The 19,103-nt window shown below is 41.8% G+C and overlaps 1 protein-coding gene and 1 non-coding gene across 2 annotated transcripts in view; one reads left to right on the forward strand and one right to left on the reverse strand.

Annotated features, from left to right (window-relative positions):
• RPIA (ribose 5-phosphate isomerase A) overlaps nucleotides 1-17,727 on the forward strand; it is a 33,976-nt gene extending 16,249 nt beyond the window's left edge. The window contains exons 4-9 of the mRNA XM_012774353.3: nucleotides 5,866-5,925; nucleotides 8,137-8,201; nucleotides 9,425-9,493; nucleotides 10,250-10,391; nucleotides 11,981-12,080; nucleotides 16,793-17,727. Of these exons, the coding sequence (XP_012629807.1) occupies nucleotides 5,866-5,925; nucleotides 8,137-8,201; nucleotides 9,425-9,493; nucleotides 10,250-10,391; nucleotides 11,981-12,080; nucleotides 16,793-16,890 (534 nt within the window). The 3' untranslated portion in view covers nucleotides 16,891-17,727. The remainder of the gene's footprint in view (nucleotides 1-5,865; nucleotides 5,926-8,136; nucleotides 8,202-9,424; nucleotides 9,494-10,249; nucleotides 10,392-11,980; nucleotides 12,081-16,792) is intronic.
• LOC142870280 (U6 spliceosomal RNA) lies at nucleotides 16,043-16,149 on the reverse strand. The gene has a single exon (XR_012918711.1). It is a non-coding gene; the product is annotated as a U6 spliceosomal RNA (small nuclear RNA).
• Nucleotides 17,728-19,103: the final 1,376 nt, after the last annotated feature.

Genomic DNA, 19,103 nt, shown 5'->3' on the forward strand with positions numbered 1-19,103 from the left:
ACATCCAACCTTGCTGCTAATTCACACGTAGGTTGAGATGGATTCGCTTCCACTACAGCCTTTAGCTCATCATTATCCACCTTGGTCTCGGGTCACCCATGTAGCTCATTTTCAGGATTAAAATCACCAGAATGGAGCTTCTCAAACCATCGGCGTACTGTGCATACACATTAGCCACATCCTTCCCAAACACTTCATTGATACTTTGAGCTGTCTGTGTTGCATCAGTTCCACAACAGAACTCATATTCGAAAATAACACGGATTTTTGACTTATCCATGGGTTCACAAAAATTGCTCTTAAAAAATGTGAAAGGTACTGTAATCCTAGCACTCTGGGAGGCTGAGGTGGGCGGATTGCTTGAGGTCAGGAGTTCGAAACCAGCCTGAGCAAGAGCGAGACCCTGTCTCTACTATAAATAGAAAGAAATTTTAATTGGCCAACTAATATATACAGAAAAAATTAGCCGGGCATGGTGGCGCATGCCTGTAGTCCCAGCTACTCGGGAGGCTGAGGCAGTAGGATTGCTTAAGCCCAGGAGTTTGAGGTTGCTGTGAACTCAGCTGACGCCATGGCACTCACTCTAGCCTGGGCAACAAAGTGAAACTCTGTCTCAAAAAAAAAAAAAAAAAATGTGAAAGTTAATCATAAGCTAAACTGCATTTGAGCAAATGGTGATGTACTTTCATAGTAAAAATAAAAAGTGTCAAAGTGAAATCTCAGAGATACCAGCTGTCAAACTTAGTACTTACGGAAATTGGACAATTCATACTTAACAACCTAATAGTTTGTTTGGCTAGCTTGGGGGGAGAATGAGTGGCCAGTGACAGGAGAGCAAAGCGTCAGAGAAAAACTTCTGCTTCTGAGGCCTTCATTTTGGAGTACATTTTCTGAGCCCCAACAATTTCACACCCTACTTTTTAAATAGGTAACTCTATAGGGATTTAAATGATTTGGGGTAGATTTGCCCTTTAAAGTTAAAGGCTTTGGAAAAAGAAAATAAAGCATTTGAAGGCCACACATGGTCTTTTAAGCCAAAACCAGAATTTATTGCTCATTCTGCCTTCAGTCCTATCTTCATTAGGTGGTAGAAAGGAAAATGTAAAGAGTTTTCAGGTTTTATTGTGAAATTTATGAAAAACAGAAGGACTGCTAGCCTGCCACATGCCACTTGTCTCTAATCACAGGCATTTGGGGGCACCAGCTGTGGGATGGCTATGAGAAAACATTGCTTCCTGTCTTTTTTCAGAAGCACAGGCTCATCGTTAGCTTTCCTGCTCCCTGCACTTTCCAGAGCTCTGGCCGGAAGAGGCAGGCCAGGGGTGTTTGCACCACATCCTCAGGAGGCCTCTTAGCTTGCCAGCTGGAAGCTTCTGGTATCTAGCAGTTGCTGATTTCAGTGAAGCACTAGAGGCCTGAATGTGCTGACAGTCAGTGACGGGTCAGAGCCCCCATGGTAGGGCTGCTGTGTTGAACTCAGTGTATTAGTTTGCTAAGATTGTCATAACAGGGTTCCTCAAGCTAAGTGTAGCTTAAACAAATTCATTGTCTCACAGTTCTGGAGGCTAAAATTAAGAGTTTTATTTTCTCAAAGTCTGGAGGCTAAAAAGCCAAGAAATCAAGATGAAGGCAAGGGCTGGATATAGTAGTTTATATCTGTAATTCTAGCACTTTGGGAGGCCTGAGGTGGGAGGGATTGCTTGAGGCCAGGAGTTTGAGACCAGCCTGGGAAACATAGTGAGATCCCCATCTCTACAAAAAATTAGAAAGAAAACATTAGCTAGGCGTGGTGATGCCCGTAGTCCTACCTTACTCGAAAGGCTGGGGCAGGAGGATTGCTTGAGCCCAGCCCAGGAGTTGGAGGTTACAGTGAGCTATGATCATGCTACTGTACTCCAGCCTAGGCAATAGAGCAAGACTCTGTCTTTTTTTTTAAAAAAAATAAAAGGGTGGTAGTGGTGTTGGTTCCTTCTAAGATTGTGAATGAAAATCTGTTCTATGCCTTTCTCCTCCTGGCTTTTGGCAGGTTGCTGGCAACCTTTAATGTTCTTTGGCTTATAGATTGATCACTCTGATCTCTGTCTTCATGTTCATGTGTTCTCCCTGTGTGTCTGTCTGTGTCAAGATTTCCCTTTTTAAAAGACACCAGTCATATTGAATTAGGGCTCACTGTAATGACCTCATTTTAGCTTGATTACCTCTTTAAAGACCCCATCTCTAAAAACGGTCACATTCTGAGGTACTGGAGGCTAGGACTCCAGCATATCTTTTTTGGGGGAAACACAATCCAACCCATAACATTCAGGAAGGATGAGGCTCATGCCATTTGTGATTACAACTTCTCTGCATAGCAGCAGGGCCACCCAAAGGGGTCCTGTGGGGAGTCGAGAAGGGAGAGTTGGGATACCTGCTCATGGGAGTAGGCTTAAAGTGTTCCACCCCAGGGAGACCTTGAGGTCATTGTACAGGGGCCAGACTTCAGTTTCTATCCTCGCAAACTGGCAGAATTCCTGAGCCCCATGTTGTGAATGGGGATACAGAACTGTTTAAAGGGAGTACAGATCATCTCTTTGCATTGTTGCTTATCATCTGTTTAGGAAGATGGGAGAGTCCCAGAGCTTGCAGAAGCTGGGGTGGGGTATGGTGATCGCAGGAGGATCACAGCAGGCCTTCCAGCTGCAGAACATAGAAAGCTCTCATGTGCCAGACTCTGGTCAGGTTGTAAAGTGGGTGGCTGGTGTTTGTGTTGAGGAGGTAGAGTCCAGTCAGATGTAGTGATCATTTGCAGGGGTCCTCAAACTGCGGCCTGCCGAGGACATTTATCTGGCCCGCTGGGTGTTTTTGCCACTGCTGCCTGACCTGCTTAGCAGCCAACTCGTCCCGGGCCCACAGTGCGCATGTGTGGAATGTGCGCCGCACTCTCCAACGGCCCTCCTACGGTCTGAGGGACAGTGAACTGGCCCCTGTTTAAAAAGTTTGAGGACCCCTGATTTAAGGTATACACAATTTAATAAGAATATGAGTCACTTGTGAGTTGGGGGTGTGTTTTTACTATCTCCAGTGTCCGTTGTGGTACCTGGCACTACATAAGTGTTTGTTGAATGAATGATTACTACATTTATGTGTGCAGATTTTTTTTTCTTAAACAAATACATGGTAGAGGTGAAGTAGAGATAAGGTGCCTTTTAGGGGAAGGAGAGCCCACTCCTTGTCCAGGGTGTGGTGGTTATTTTTTAGAAAGTCTTTATCAGTTAGCAATGTATTAATGATTGGCTTAATAATACCCTGTATGTGTGTGTGTGTGTGTGTGTGTATGAGACAGAGAAAGATTGATCACTTGAGCATGCCACCCCGTCTTTACTGCGTTCTCCCCTCCCCCACCCTCCTGCAGAGTTCTTTATAACTAATCTCAGAAGTGTCATACCATCACCGCTGCTGTGTGCCCTTGGTCACACAGACCAACCCTGGGACAGTGTGGGAAGGGAGTACCCAAGGCCATGAATATCAGGCAGTAAGGACTATTGGGGGCCATCTTGGAGGCTCTTTTCCAGGCCTTTCCAATATTTGTATAGCCTCGGGGTCTGGAATTAGGATGGCTTCTCTAATACTACCGTGTTTCCCCCAAAATAAGACCTACCCATAAAATAAGCCCTAGCAGGATTTCTAAGCATTTGTGCAATATAAGTCCTACCCCAAACATAAGACCTAGTGATGGGTGTGGCTACGCAGCGTATCTGGTATCTGCACAACCTATGCATTTTGTCACTGATCGGTAAAGAAGATGAGCAGCCCTTCTCATCTGCCCCATGAGAGCTCTATTGCTGGACTTGAAAGATTGGGACCAATGGTTCTAAAGGAAATAGAGTCGCAAGAAATTCAGGGTGAAGTTCGGGGTTTAGAGAGTTATGATGATGTTCCAGAAGAAGACAACTTAACTATATTTGAATAAATGTAGATTGTTGTACTGTACTTAACACATCCCCTGAAAATAAGCCCTAGAGTGTCTTCTTGAGGAAAAATAAATATAAGACCCTGTCTTATTTTCGGGGAAACACGGTACTTCTAGCAGTAATATTTTTGTTGTTATTTCCTCCCTTTGTTATATATTTGTCTTTAATAAGAAGAAAATCATTTAAGTTTTTTTTGGTACTGGCTTTTTCAGCCAGCATTTTATTTTAGCTTTTTATTACACAAAGTTTTGAGGTTCAAAAAGAGCAAAGAACAATAAAATGAACTTCCATGTGCCCTGCACCCAGTTTCAATAGTTATCAATTCATGGCCATTCTTGTTTCATTTGTACCTCAATCACTCTCCCACCCTTGTTATTTTGAAACAAATTCCAAGTATAATATAATTTCATTGTATATATTTCATTATATATTTCTGAAAAATAGGGAGTCCTTTAAACATCACAAGAATACTAAAAAAATTAATAATGATCTTTAATAGCATCAAATAAAAATCTAGGGTTCAAATTTCTCTTATTGTCTTATCCTTTAAAAGTATTTCCAAAGTTTGTTTGAATTAGGATCCAAGTAAGGCCCATACATTGCAAATTCCAGGGTCTTTGTGTTTTATTCTTACAGTCTTAGGATTTTCTATTAGAAGATTGGCCTTGGTGATTTCATCCATCCCCATCTTTTTGCAGAAAACTTGCAAAGGGCCACATAGCTGGTGTATTCAAGATTAGAATCTGGACCTTCTGATTATTATTCTCAGGTGCCTTTCACTTTAAGCAAAAAATGTTTTAAAGGCACACCTTTGCAAAAAAGTTTTCCATCCTTTGGTTCCTCTGCATATTATAAGTAATAACATGAACACAAATCCTCATCGTTTAGACTTGGGTGTTCAGATGCAGAAGTTCATGGTATCTTTCTTCCAGCTACAAAATCCTCAGGGCTATGTGGTGGCCCTAACCACTGTTCTCCTCTTTGTCAGCCTTTTTAAAAGGTTAGCTATGAAGCATGTCTGTAAAGTAAATGGTGCTGATTTTTTCTACAAACAACCCGAATCTTTCCCAGTCTGGTGCTTAAAATTGCTGTTTCTCACTTAGCCATTCTAGAGTTCTGGCCTATATATACTTTTCTGAGTGTATATATTCTTTTCCCTATATCCTCAACAATATGGCCTGGAAACCACTCCGTATGAATTCATCATAATCTTCTTCAGTCTTTTTTCATACTGTTCGATTATTTTAAAAACGTTTCTAATAACTTTGTGGTTTTGGTTCTTCTATATTTTAGGATTTTTTGTTTTTTTTTTTTTTGAGACAGAGTCTCAACTTCCCTGGGCTAGAGTGCCATGGTGTCAGCCTAGCTCACAGCAACCTCAAACTCTTGGGCTAAGGCTATCCTCCTGCCTTAGCCTCCCAAGTAGCTGGGACTACAGGCATGTGCCACCATGCCCAGCTAATTTTTTCTATTTTTTAGTAGAGATGGGGTCTTGCTCTTGCTCAGGCTGGTCTTGAACTCCTGAGCTCAAACTATCCACCCGCCTAGGCCTCCCAAAGTGTTAGGATCACAGGCGTGAGTCACCACGCCCAGCCAGAATTTTTTGTAATAGTTGTATTGCCTGAAGCTTTGGGAGGCCATGGCATTGCCTTTAGTAGCAAGCCACTGAGAAGGCTCTCTTAGCTTAGCATGGGAACAGAGTCTTCACTGTGTGCTGTTTGCCTTTTTCCCAGGTTGATTAACAGTTTTGCCATGCATGGGGCTATATCACCTACCTCTTGATGGGCTACATTGGGATTTGGAAGAGAGCCTGGACAGCACTCAGTGTTTGACACTTAAATCCAAAAGAATTCTGAGAATCCTTGCCACAAATTCACAGTATGTGATTATGGGTGCTTTTTTCTGTTTTCCACAGGCCCGTCAGCTCATCCTGCAGTATGGCTTAACCCTCAGTGACCTGGATCGACACCCAGAGGTAAGAGAGAGAGTCAGACTGCTGTGTCTGTCTCCTTTTTTATGGCTGTCACTTGTTTGTGCATTCTAGATACTTTGTCAGATGTAGGGAAAAGGTCAGTTCGTCATACTAACTTTTCTCCTGGGACCCTGAGTATTAATCCTGGCTGGAGTCACAAGTGGAGAAGTGGTTAGTTTCCAGTGTGTTCCTGTGGTTTAACTCTGAGGGCTCAGTATGAGTGTAGTGAAGGGGGAGTGGACAAACCTAGGGCTGGATCCAGGCCTTCCTGAGGTCCTTCTGCAGAGGTATGAGCCAGCCCACAGAGCTTACCTCTGCGTGGAGGAGAGAAGGAATCATCTGAGGCAGGACATTTGAAAACAGATTAAAATGAAGTTTCATGGTAAAGACTGTTAAATATAGGGCAGCCCAGAGGAGGCTGCAGTTGGTGAGGGTGAGCAGCACCACACACCATCTGAGATGGCACCTTCTGAGCCATTATGATGTATCCAGTTTTGTGCTAAGTCCTATACCTGCATTAAATTATTTAGTCACTATTTTTGGGGTCTGTACTATAATTTTCCCACTTTATAGATGTGAAAAGGCACAGAGAGGGTAAGTCATTTGCTGAAGGCCACACTTCTGTAAAATGACAGAACCAGAATCTGAACCCAGGTGCTTCTGATTCTAGAGTGGTACTAGTTATAATAGAAGAATTTTGTGGGAAGAGATAAAGTTTGAACGGAGCTGTAAAGGCTGGGTGGCGAGGGTAGGAGAGAACATTGCAGAGAGGGGTGGATGGGAACCACAGAAACAGCTCCGCATGGGCATGTGAGTGTATGTGGACACTGCTCAGACTGGCTGGGATGATTAAGAGAGTGAGTGGAATGTACTGGTGCATGGTAGAGGAAGGTAGGGCAGAGGGCAAACAAGGCTGGATTGGAAAAGTGGGGTCGGGCTACAGCAGTTAGAAAACCAGTCTGGCATAGGGACTTGATGGTGGTCTAGTAACCTGTGTTGCGATGGTACACATGGGCCTCTGAGGGGTTGTAAGAACTACAGGAAGGACCTGTTGGGAGATTTCTATGGGCAGAGCCTAGGGGACAGGCTGATCATCTGTTCAGCAGCTATGAGGAGAGTGCTTTGGGCTGAAGGTGGGTTCAGAATCTATATAGAAAAACTTGCCACCTTCCAGATCTCAGATAATTGCCACAGTGCAGCCTCGCCCAAGGATTAGTGCGGGCTGGGGGGGAGAGCAAAGCAGGCCGTAATTGTAGACAAAGGCCAGAATTCTGTAAAAGGATGGAAACAAGCATGCTTTGCCTGAAATTTTGTAGGCTACACCTGTGCCACTGGCCATGCTAAGCAACTTAGTAACTGCAGCATCAATAGAATTTGTACACTGCATACTGCTGTTTTTTTTTAAAAAAGTTTTTGAGGTTCCTACATAATTCATGCAGACTACCACAAATGATGAGAAATGTATAACTTTCTTGATTTTGGTTTTTGAAACATGAATGAACCTGTTTACCCCTGAGCTGCTTTTGAAGCTGGTGGTAGAGCATCCTAATAGAGGGAGTGGCAAGCCCAGACAAGGTGGGGTCTTAGTGGGAGTGCCTCAGATAATTTCCAGTTCAGGAACACATCAAATGTCTGTCAACTTCTTCATATATCTCTTCATTTGATCTTCATATCCACTGCAATTGCCTGTGAATTTGCCCAAAATTAGTACAGAGACTTTTGAATCAGTTTTTCTTCGTCCCCCCACCCCCCCATTATTGATCCTCCATCCCCAATAGAATTTAATACATATATACTGTATTGGCCCTTTAGAGGGCCAAAAACCATTGTAATGTCTAAGTAAGATCTCCCTGTACCCCCCAAGAACTAGTTTTTGCCTCCTGGGGCATGATATCACCCATTCTGAGAATGCGTGTTCTAAATAATTTCAGCTTGTCCACAGAGAATCCCATCAATAGGAAAAGGGAGTGTAAAGTCATAGGTGAGAGCTATACCCAGGTTTGAGTAGTCCCAGGTCCTGTGCTGGTTTCCTGGTGACCCTAGTGGAGTAACTTAATCTTTGGAGCCTCAGTTTCTTGATTTGTTCATTGGGAATACTGGACCTAGCTAATAGGGCAGCTGAGGATCTGATGAGCTATTGCATGGTCAGGGTTAGCATAGAGCTTCTCGAGAGTTCTTGGCAGTTTCTATTAATATGTCTTCTCCCCGACATAGATTGACCTTGCCATCGATGGTGCTGATGAAGTAGATGCTGACCTCAATCTCATCAAGGGTGGTGGGTGAGTGTTGTGGAGACTTTCTTGCTAAAGGCTATCTGCCATTTCATCCTTAGCAAAGCAAGATGGGATACAGAATGAACAAGTTGCTGCTGCGACATACATGAGTTTTTCTGTTTGTCTTTCTACTAGGATGTTGATAGCATATGGCCTTAGACCAGCCTGGCATTTCTGGTCATTAATAGCAATCTGGTGACAAGGAACCTGGGCCTCTTTAGTGAGCTCATTCTTCTTAATGGGTTTTCTGTGGATCTGCATTCTTCTGGTGATTTTAAACTTTAAAAACTGTCCAGGCCAAAGCAAAATCTTACTAGCTAGATTATTAGGTCTGTGAGCACCAATGTGTGACCTTTGCTTTAAAGCTGTGCTTACCTCTGTGAGCAGTTAGGGATGCTAGTCATTCATTTAGAAAACATTAATTGTTTCTTTTTATTTTTATTTATTTATTTAGAGACAGAGTCTCGCTCTGTTGCCTGGGCTAGAGTGAACACTAATTGTCTATTTTATTTTATTTATTTTATTTAATCTTATTTAATTTAATTTTATTTTATTTTGAGCAATTAATTTGCTGAAGAATTGTTTCTTAAATGCTAATTTATGGGGTAGGGAATGGTGAGTTGAAAAAGGTGTTGCCTTGTTTTGCTGGTTCTTACATAATTGAGCAGACTATTGAATGATACAACGTTTGTTTAAAATCACACTTTATTTTTAAAAAAGATTTTCTTATGTGTTATTTAACCCTCTTGACTGGAGATGGGAGTTAGTTTAGCTGCTGAGCACCAGAGGTTGGCCTGCACTCAGATCCACTGATTCAGTGATCTGGGCTTTCTCCTCTCCATCATCCTGTCAAATAGTTGATAGGGCACATTGTTCAAAGCTTGCCTTCCGCAGGTTATAGATCCCCCCATTCATGCCATGGCTAGATGACGTCTCCCTAAACACAAAGCTTCCTCTCAGATGCATCTTGGATGGGATTATGCCTGGCCTGAATGGGAGCCATTGTCTGCTTTCTAGGTTTCTCCCAGACACAGGATAATGTTTCTATAGCCCATTTACTAGAAACAGCATAATGGGATTGGGTATGTCCTTTTAAACATTAAAAGTTAAATTTCTCTTTAAGTGCCATGATGGAGTGGATTTGGGAATTCTGTATTTGACCTTATCGAGATTCCCAAATCGAGATTTTGTCGTAGTCTTGTGTTCATTTGCTTCTTTTCTATCCACAGAGGCTGCCTGACCCAGGAGAAGATCGTGGCTGGCTATGCCAGTCGCTTCATTGTGATCGCTGATTTCAGGTACGGTTTCTGGCATTCTGACCTGCTGACTGAAGAGGTAGGTAGGTTGGATCCCCAAGCCTCATTCCTGTGTTATAGAAGAGGAAATGGAGAGATGGAAGAACTCTCTGACTTTCTCAGACTGATGGCTGAGACTTAAGGCAGTGTCAAGGAGAGCTTAGGTTTTGCTTGTAGGCTGAAGGTAGAGGTCGCTGATTCTATTACCCTTACACTGAGCCAGGATCTCCAATCTTATTTCATGTGTCCAGTGGAAGGGAGAGAAAACAGCTTGTCACCCTGTTGACAGAGCATACCTCACATATCGCTCATGAGATCCTCACAAGTGACCTCAGAGGAAGCAGGGTCCGCCCTGTGAGTGGGCAGTGACTCAGCACACCCTGCTTCCTCTTGGGTGACTCATATTGTGGACAGTCTTTGACTAGCTCTCATATTCTCCTGTCTGGTAGAAGGCATTTGCACTGCCTGTTGATTTAAAATACATGTATATGTGTATACACTTACTATGAAATACAGATAGGGGAAGAGCTGAAATATTAAACACCTATATACCTGCAAGCCAGCCATATCAGATTTTAATATTTTCATCATACTTATTTCAAGTATCTCTTTTCTTAAATGGTAAAACAGCCCTGTGTATACTGCCCCTGCTCATGGTGGTTGTCCTCCCACCATCTAATTAACCCCATTCCTGAATTTGGTGTTTGTACCATTGAGCTTATTTACTTTTATTTGTGCTTATTGACTCTTTCTTTCCAGGAAAGATTCAAAGAACCTTGGGGATCAGTGGCACAAGGGAATCCCCATTGAGGTCATCCCAATGGCCTACGTCCCAGTGAGCCGAGCTGTGGGCCAGAAGTTTGGGGGTGTGGTTGAACTCCGAATGGCTGTGAACAAGGCAGTAAGTGGCCAGATTGGGGTGGAGGTGTTCTGGAGGGCACTTGGGTTCTCAGTGTGGTGGTCTTCCTTCTGTTCCAGTTAGGTCCTCTCTGCCTCCACCAGGCAGTTGGATTTTATTTATTTTTAATCAACATACTTATTTTTAGAGAGTTGGCTTCGTTAGTTTCTTATATTCAAACTCATGTAGACAAGACCATAATTAATACAGTGCGTATCCTCCATACAAAGGGGGAATAATTCTTTCTCTGTCCTTCAGGGTCTGACATTCTGCAGGTGTTCTGACCTTTATACCCAAGGCCCGGAACACCCTGGTTCACAGCTGCTCAGACACTGGTTTTGGGAAGCCTCACTAGGGCAGAAAGTTTTTCAGTTTCCATGGTGTAATTTTCTTTTTTCCTCCTTTTTTCTCTCATTCTGTGGTTAAATTTGACAAGAAATAGAGTTTCTTGGGGGTTTGTGAATTGTTCTCCCCAGGAATACACTCCAGACACTTAGTCCAAATGTTTCATGTTTCCCTTCAGCTTCTAAAGTGAGTTACACAGAACGTTTCCCCTCCCTACACTTAAATAAGCAAAAATAATAATCCAAAAGCTAACTACAATTGCATATATAACTATATAAAAAGGTTAGAAGACAGAGAAAAGATCTATATAACTATATAAAAAGGTTAGAAGATAGAGAGAAAAGATCTGTAACTTTGTCTTGAAACATTTTTGTTTTGATATGTTTTTTCCCCATTGTTTTTATGACTTAAAAAAGTCATAGCCCTAATCCTGGTGGTTGTACAGTGCTCTGACTGACGTTATGTGACTCACGTTGTATAGCTGATAGGCCAGGAGTTACTCCAGGCAGAGTCCCAGCCGCCTGCCTTCACAAAGTGTTTACTGAGCTCCCACCCCTTCTTAGCCAGTCTGCAGGGGAGTTCTGGTGTGCTTGCCTCTGACTTGGTGTTCTGTCAACAATCGTGTTCTTAGGCACTCATCTGCTTTTCTAGTATACGAAGCTATTGAGGAATTCTGGATTAATTAACTAAAACCACTCTCTGCCTGTTTGACCTCAGACGCTGTTGCTGTTCTCCCTGTCTTTTCATTGGGACTGCTTGATGGGAGGGAGGTTGTGATGGGTGAAGTAGCATTGTCTTATTTCATAGCATTGATGATACTTAATGTGAAGCTATGAGAATATTGTGTGATGTTGGTAATCTGTGCTATAGATTTTCACTATAATAACAGCTAAGACTCGTTGAGCTCTTACTGTTGTGTTTATGCATATTATATATACGTAAACTGTCTTATGAATCATAAGTGTGTATCATTATCCCTTTTTTACAGTTAAGAAACTTGAGGCTCACAGAAGGTAATGGCTCCTTTGAGATCTGTACCTATGTGGCTTAAGACTCAAATCCAAGCCTTTCTGACTCCAAAACTGCTCATTACTACTTCACAGCACACCTTCTAGAAAGCACAAAGTGGGAGCACTGCTTGCAGCTGATTAATTAGGATGCTTGTCTTTAGTTATCCCCTCCACTTTCCTGTCCTTCTCTGTCTACCTGTGTCTATATCTTTGGTCAGTGTTAAAATTGTCTTCTAGGGTCCTGTGGTGACAGATAATGGGAATTTCATCTTGGATTGGAAGTTTGACCGGGTACACAAATGGAGTGAAGTGAACACAGCCATCAAAATGATCCCAGGTAACACAAATGGCATGCTCTGGACACAGACACCATGCCTTTATAACTGTCTTCTATATCTGGCCACAAAAGGCCTGAAGGACATGGGCTTTGTAAGACTTGGTGAGAAAGAACTTCCTTTATATACCATGTTTGGGTTTTTAACTTCACCTCCTTTGGCTTCCCCTGCCCTGAAACAGTTGTTGCTTACCTAACAGCTTTCTTGCTTGTGAATTTCACAGCTCGTTTCAGTTGGGATAGTACTGGAGCTCATGGAAGTCAGAGGGGGCTTGCTCTGAAATAAGGCCACCATGTCTGGGTAGAGCCTGTCCTTCCAGGAGCTGGACTGCCACCTCTTTTTGTGGGCTCTCCTTTTAATCATTGGGGAAAAACAACTCAGTTCATGCACATTCACAGGATACATACTAGGGGCAAGATGCTGTCTGTGCCACGTGTTATAGGTTATGCTCTATAGAACATGGAATCTGTCCTCAAAGAGAGTTGATGGAAACCTGGGGATATTTGTGTGTGGCTATGTAGAAGCCATGCCTACAAATAAGATGGAATGCCCTAAATCCTGTTAGAGGAACACTGAGAGTCTAGGGTGCTAGAAGTTGCTTCTTTTGGGGAGTGTGAGGAAGTTCTATAGTGTAGAGGAGGGTTTTGACCTATGCCTTAGCATACCATAATCTAGACACTGTGCTAAGTGTTTGAAAATGTCTCATTTGATTCCCACTTTGATGAAGTCATTATAGAGGAGTTAGACACAGGCTGAGGAAAGTTAAGTGATTTTCCCAAGGACTGTGTCACCAAGAGGAAAGCTCTGAGTTGTTGGTCTTTAGACCCTAAATGTTTTATCTTCACTTGCTCAAGTGCCAGGTGAGGAGAGTCTGTGTGAAGTGAACATTTGGGACAGTGGATAGCTTCAAATGCAGCTTGTGCCAGGGTATGATGGAGTAGGAGTCTGGGTAGGGCCCCAGGTGAAGGCTAGGTAGGCAGTGTAGAGGCAAGTTATGAGGCTGGAGCCCTACTTCAGGCCAGAGGACGTATTGGAACTCCTTTGAATTGAGAGGATTCAAAAGAAGAGGCAGTCATTTTTTTTCATTTATTTGTTTTGTGACAGAGTCTTGCTCCGTCTTCCAGGGTAGAGTGCAGTGGTGTAATCATAGCTCACAGCAACCTCAAACTCCTGGGCTCAGGCGATCCTCCTGCCTCAGCCTCTGGAGTAGCTAGGACTACAGGCATGCGCCACCACACCTGGCTAATTTTGTGTATTTTTAGTAGAGATGGAGTCTCATTCTTGTTCAGGCTGGTCTCAAACTCCTGACCTCAAGCGGTCCTTCTGCCTTGGCCTCCAGAGTGCTAGGATTACAGACATGAGCCACTATGCCTGGCCAAGCAGGCAGTCTTGAGAGGTGTCAGTCTCTTAATGATATTGAGAGACTAAGAGTTTCACCGGGAATATTTCCTGTCATGGAGTATTCTTGGGCCATAACTGGCTAATGAGGCAGATAAAGTCAGTTTAGCAGAGCAAATTCTGGAGCAGACTGTCTAGATAAAGATCCTTAACCCAGCAATTCTCTGGCAGTATGGACTTTGAGCTGTTAGTTAATATCTCTGTGCCTAGTTTCTAACTGTGTAAAAGGAGTAATACTCACACCTACCTCATAGGGTTGTTGGGAGGATTAAATGAATTAAAATAATGGGCAGCACACAAGGAAGTATTTACTGAATGAATAAATCCCTGGGAAAAAAGGCAGTATCTTCACCATTAATTAGATATACTAGATCCTAAGTTATCTGTGCTGGTTGGGATTAAAAATGGTGTGAATATATGCTGTGTAACGAAGAGCTAATTCTTCCAACTCTGCGGTCTGTTACTTTAGTCTTCTGTTGACAATCTTTTTAATTGGTTTATTAAGTCAAAAAGAGGAGTAATTATGCTCATTCTCTTATTATCTTTCTTTTTTGTTCTTTTAATGCAATAATAGAAATAAAATGTTATCTTTTTAATAGAAGAACTAAAGAGCCAAGAGGGTGGGTAGAAGAGAAGATGTAGAGGTCACTGTTAGTAAAATGGGAGAATTGCCTCTAATGATACTACAGACAAACCCAGGGGTCCAGGGAGGAGACAGCTCACCAGCGTAGGTGCTATGTAGGTGGATTTCTCACAGTGCCCACTAGGTAGCTCCCTTGTTCCTACACAGACCTTTCTTGGCTTAATGAGACATTGGGATTTCCTTTGTAAGGAAATTTTCCTCATACTTTGCTCTCCACCTAAGTATGTAGAGGTTGCATCCTAGAGAAGTTCAGAGTTTTATTAGGAATTTAGAGTGAGGAAAATGACCAAAGGGGCTAGCTATTAAATCATATATGGTATCAACAGGACCATCAGAGTAGTTTGTTGTCTCTTTTCTCATTTTCTCTTTTCCTGATTTAGTCTGTTAGATTCACTACTGGACCAGCCTCAAGGGAGGAGAAGCAAGTTTCCTTATTTATCCCTGCTTCCCTGCCCTTGTCCCATGTGCATTCATATGCAGTGTGTAAGGACACTTAGAGAACAACTCCCTTGGATGTTTCATCGTGTTCCGCCCAGAGCAGAGTGACTCTTTGTTTAAGGGCCTTTCCTCTGGGTTCTTTCCTCCAGGCTCACATTTAGCATCCACTGCTCTTTCCACTGTATTTTATTTGGGGGTGGGGTGAGGTGTCAATCACTCCCAGCATCTATCTCAGTAACTCATAGAGAGGTTGCTCTAAGATTGCACCTTAGACTGCTGCCATTCATCTCTGCTCTTTATTCTTAAAGCCTTTTCTGAGCCAGGTTTGACTTCTTGGATCAGATGGAAGCTTACACCTTGTACTGCAGAATTTTGGAGGAGGATGGGTCTTGGCTCCTTTGTTTATCTGTGGGGAGGCTCTGGTCATGTAGGCGCTGTTTGGTGCCAGGGACCTTTATGTTTCAGTGGCTCTTCTCTCTGCTCTTTAGTTTTCTATCCCTGATAGATGAATCACTGCCTCATGGTATTTGTTTATTGTGAGCTGTCTTTGGAAGTTTTATTTATCCTTTTGAATTTACGCAGTTCATAATTATGAGTAAACAGTGGCAACTTCCTATCCCCGCTTTTTTTTAGCCAATTAGTTACCCTACATGTAGGCAGCCAAAGTTACCAAAATTGTGTGGTGTTTTTGACGTGCTTTTTCTTAAACACACAAATTGAAATTCCTCCTGCCCCACCCCTTTTTACATACTATGTACGTGTTCTGTTTCCTGCTTTTTCCCATCTTGGAGATTATTACATGTTGGTTCACAAAAGAGCTTCCTTGGGTTTTTTTTTCCCCCCTAAAAAGCTGTGTGTATTCCATTTTATGGCCATGTAACATGATTTACTTAACAAGATCATCATTTATGTTTCTAATCCTTTGCTAGAAGAGAATTACTGAATGAAAGGATAATTGTATCTGTGATTTTTGCTAGATGGTGCCAAATTGCTCTGTGCAGATTGTACCAATTTACCCTTCTACCAGCACTTCAGGCTCATCAGTGCTATCTCACTGTAGAGTGTGTATGTGTGTGTGTGTGTGTGTGTGTGTGTATAAATATTTTTGATAAAGGTGTCATGTAGTTGTTAATTCTCATTCCTGAATAGTGTTCCATTGAATTTTGTGTGTGAAAAAAATGTTTATATATCCACTCTACTTTTAAAGAGTGCTATTATGTATATTTTATACATATCTTGCTGACCATATGTATGACTAACAATTGTGTGTCTAGAGTTGCTAGTTGTTAGATGTGAATATGTTAAGGTTTATAAATGTACTCACAGACATTTTCCAGAGTGGTTTTGGAACCAGTTGACCCTCACCATCAATGTGTAAATGTCTTTGCATTCTAACCAAGTTTTATTACACTTAATTCTGATCAGTGTGTAGTGATAGCTTGTAGTTTTAATTTGCATTCTGTTTTTAAAATTTTTACTTATTTTTAAAATACGGAATGCTTCACGAATTTGTGTGTCATCCTTGTGCAGGGGTCACGCTAATCTTCTCTGTATTGTCCCAGTTTCAGTATATGTGCTGCTGAAGCAGGCACTTGCATTCCCTTTGGACTAATGATTTTGAGCACCTTTTTAAAAAAAGTGTTTTTGGCCATTTAGGATAGTTTCTTTTGTGAAGTACCTGTTTAAGTCTTGCCTATTTTTCTATTTGGTTGTCTTTTTCATAATGATTTGAGGAGTCGTTTATATTTTTTGATGTGGTCTTTTGACAGATATATGGCCTTGCAAATATGTCCTCTTGTTCTATAAGGAAATGTTACAAGGCTGTGTGATTGAAAATAACGGGGTGGGGGGGTGTGCTTAGAGTAATTATGGAGAGTCTCTTTAGAAGATGACTTGCCATCTGACATATATGTGTGAAGGATGGAGAAGAGCCAACCCTTTGAAGTGCTTGATGATGACTAGTCCAGGCAAGGAATAGCATGAGCAAAGGTCCTGAGTGAGGACAAATCTTGGCATGTTTGAGTATAGAAGGAAAGCCAGGGTGGGGGGGGAGACAGTGGTGGCAAGAAGAAATAATCAGAATCTCTTTTCATTACTAGGTGGCAGAGGAAGACTTTAGGTTTGTTATTTGTGCATAGTTGTTTATGGCAGTTGTATTGTGGTGACCCTACAATGCTTGATTCTGTTTTTGCCTTGGTGGAAACTTAGTGTTTGTTTGTGTCCTTTGTCCTGCAGGTGTGGTGGACACAGGCCTGTTCATCAACATGGCTGAGAGAGTCTACTTCGGGATGCAGGATGGCTCAGTGAACATGAGGGAGAAGCCTTTCTGTTGACCCTGCAAGGAGCAGAGTGTGTTCACCTTGAGTCTTCAGCCCACAGCCAGGGTGGACAGACCTCTCCAGGAGCCTTTGCCTTAATGTATCTGTGCCAGGGTGGACAGCTGGCAGGGTGGGGGGTGGGGGGGTGCTTAAATCCGGTCTTCTGAAGTATTATTATTAAATGTCTTTTTAAAAAAGAGAAATATAAACATATATTTTTACTATTACAATATTGTTTTTTTATAAAGTAGAACTTGATTTCATGTTTTATATGAAACATTTACCAAAAAAAGAGGGCGAATAGGGGGGAATAGTCTTTAAAACCTTTGACTTGAGTCTGCTGGTTAAGCTTCTGAATATTGGATTTGCTGAGAGATAAAAATCAAAACATTTCTTTAAGCTGGTAAAATGAAGGGCCCAGCCAGCAGTGATCTCCTGATGCCTTACTGGAAACTTTGTTTACTTGTCTGCCACTCTCTGTTTTGTTTTGAGTTAATTTTCATTGTAAGCATGCACAATACCTAGTTACGTCTTATGATCAGGTTTACAAAAGTCTGCTGGGTAGAACAGTGTGGTGTGGAGTGACTTAGAATGTTAGCTTTTAGGGAGAAAATGTGGTTGTCCTTTTGCTAAGAGCTAAGGGTTTCTCCAGATGCCTGCTGTTGTAAGCAGTTGGCCAGAAATGCTTGCCAATACTGCCAAAGCACTGATGTGAAATATTTGTTTCTTTAATGATTTCGTTGTTAATATTTTTTGTGTTCCTTTACTGTTACTTGCCTGGTTTGGCATCAGAAGTCATCACCTCTTTATATTGTTTGCAGATTGAAATAAAACAGTGTGGTGCCATTTTGACTCTGTCTTTACTGCAGAATTTGAAGTACCATGGGAATCTGTTTTGCTCACTCACTTTACATGAGATCTTTGCTAAGGGGTAGAATTCACTCAAGACATATTGAACCAAAGTATAGGTAAATACACGCTTTATTTCTGGGAGAGCTATCTTCCAGATAGATCAGTTATCTAAGGAAAAGTATGCTAGAGATCTTAGTCAAGCAAGGTAATTAAATTTTTTTTTCCACTTCAAATTTTCTTTGTTAATGGAGGCTAATACCCAAGTTTCATATTAGTCAAACCATTTTTGATCATGGGAACCGATATGCAGTCAAACATCAGTTTACATGATTTTCCTCTTTATCACCCCCACCCTGTGATCTTTAGACAGTTTGCCTAATGAGCAGTGAACTGCCCAGAAAACAGCCTCGTAGGGAAAGGAAAGGCCGTGACCAGCTCAGTGATGGTTCTAGACAAGACGCAAAGGAATCCATCCTGTTGTTAAAGGTCTTTATGCTGAGAGTCCTGATTTCCCCCATGCTAGCTTTGCACAATACTTCAGCACTTATTTCCTGCAGCTTGCCCTCTCTTTTGAAGCTTGGATTATAACTTTCAAACCTGCTAGCATCTAAATTCCTATTAAATCAAGGTGCAGAATAAAAGTTAATCAGGACTGAGCATTAAAGAGGCTTTTTATTTCTTTTTCAATTCCCTCTTTTTAACTCTCAAGGTGCTTTTTAAAAATAATTGCCTCACGTTGTCAGGAAACCTGTCGTTAGGAGCACTTTAGTTTTCTTTAAGACCAACTTGGTTTGGGTGATAATTTTTGTACAAAACGGGCACTGGATCTTAGCTGAGAAACTTGATAAAACTAATTTATGAAGTAATCCCTCAAAGCTCCTATGGCATGAATTAAATTTAGGAATAAAGATAAACAACAAAGTTGAACTGAATTTCAGAAAAACACCTGCATGCTCTGCATCACATGTAAATTTTCTGTGGGTTTCACAGGCAGTCACACCTGTGACTGAACCGCAGTTCCTTTGAATGTTGATGTTAGGTTTTTCTTCTCTTGGAGAAAAAACAGCTGCTGTGCTTTATACAGTAATTTGTTCTAGAAGTAAATTTTGATTGAAGATTATTCATTAAAATTGTTTTTAAATGTAATCTTGCTGGTGATAACTTGGATGGAAAAAACCAGTTTTCTTCCACGTGATCCACGTGCTAGTTACACGTGATCGATCTGAGGGGCACAGGGTGAGCTGCAGGTTTGGTGTTGGGAAAGGTTTATAACCAAGAGAAGCTGTCACATTTCTGGGAGACATCAAAGAAAAAAATCACTTGGATCTGAGTAAAATCTATTCAACTTGGTTTCAGCTAGAGCTTCTTACAAAGTT

This window comes from Microcebus murinus, chromosome 3 (genome assembly GCF_040939455.1).
Source record: "Microcebus murinus isolate Inina chromosome 3, M.murinus_Inina_mat1.0, whole genome shotgun sequence".
In the NCBI taxonomy this organism is placed as follows: Eukaryota; Metazoa; Chordata; class Mammalia; order Primates; family Cheirogaleidae; genus Microcebus; species Microcebus murinus.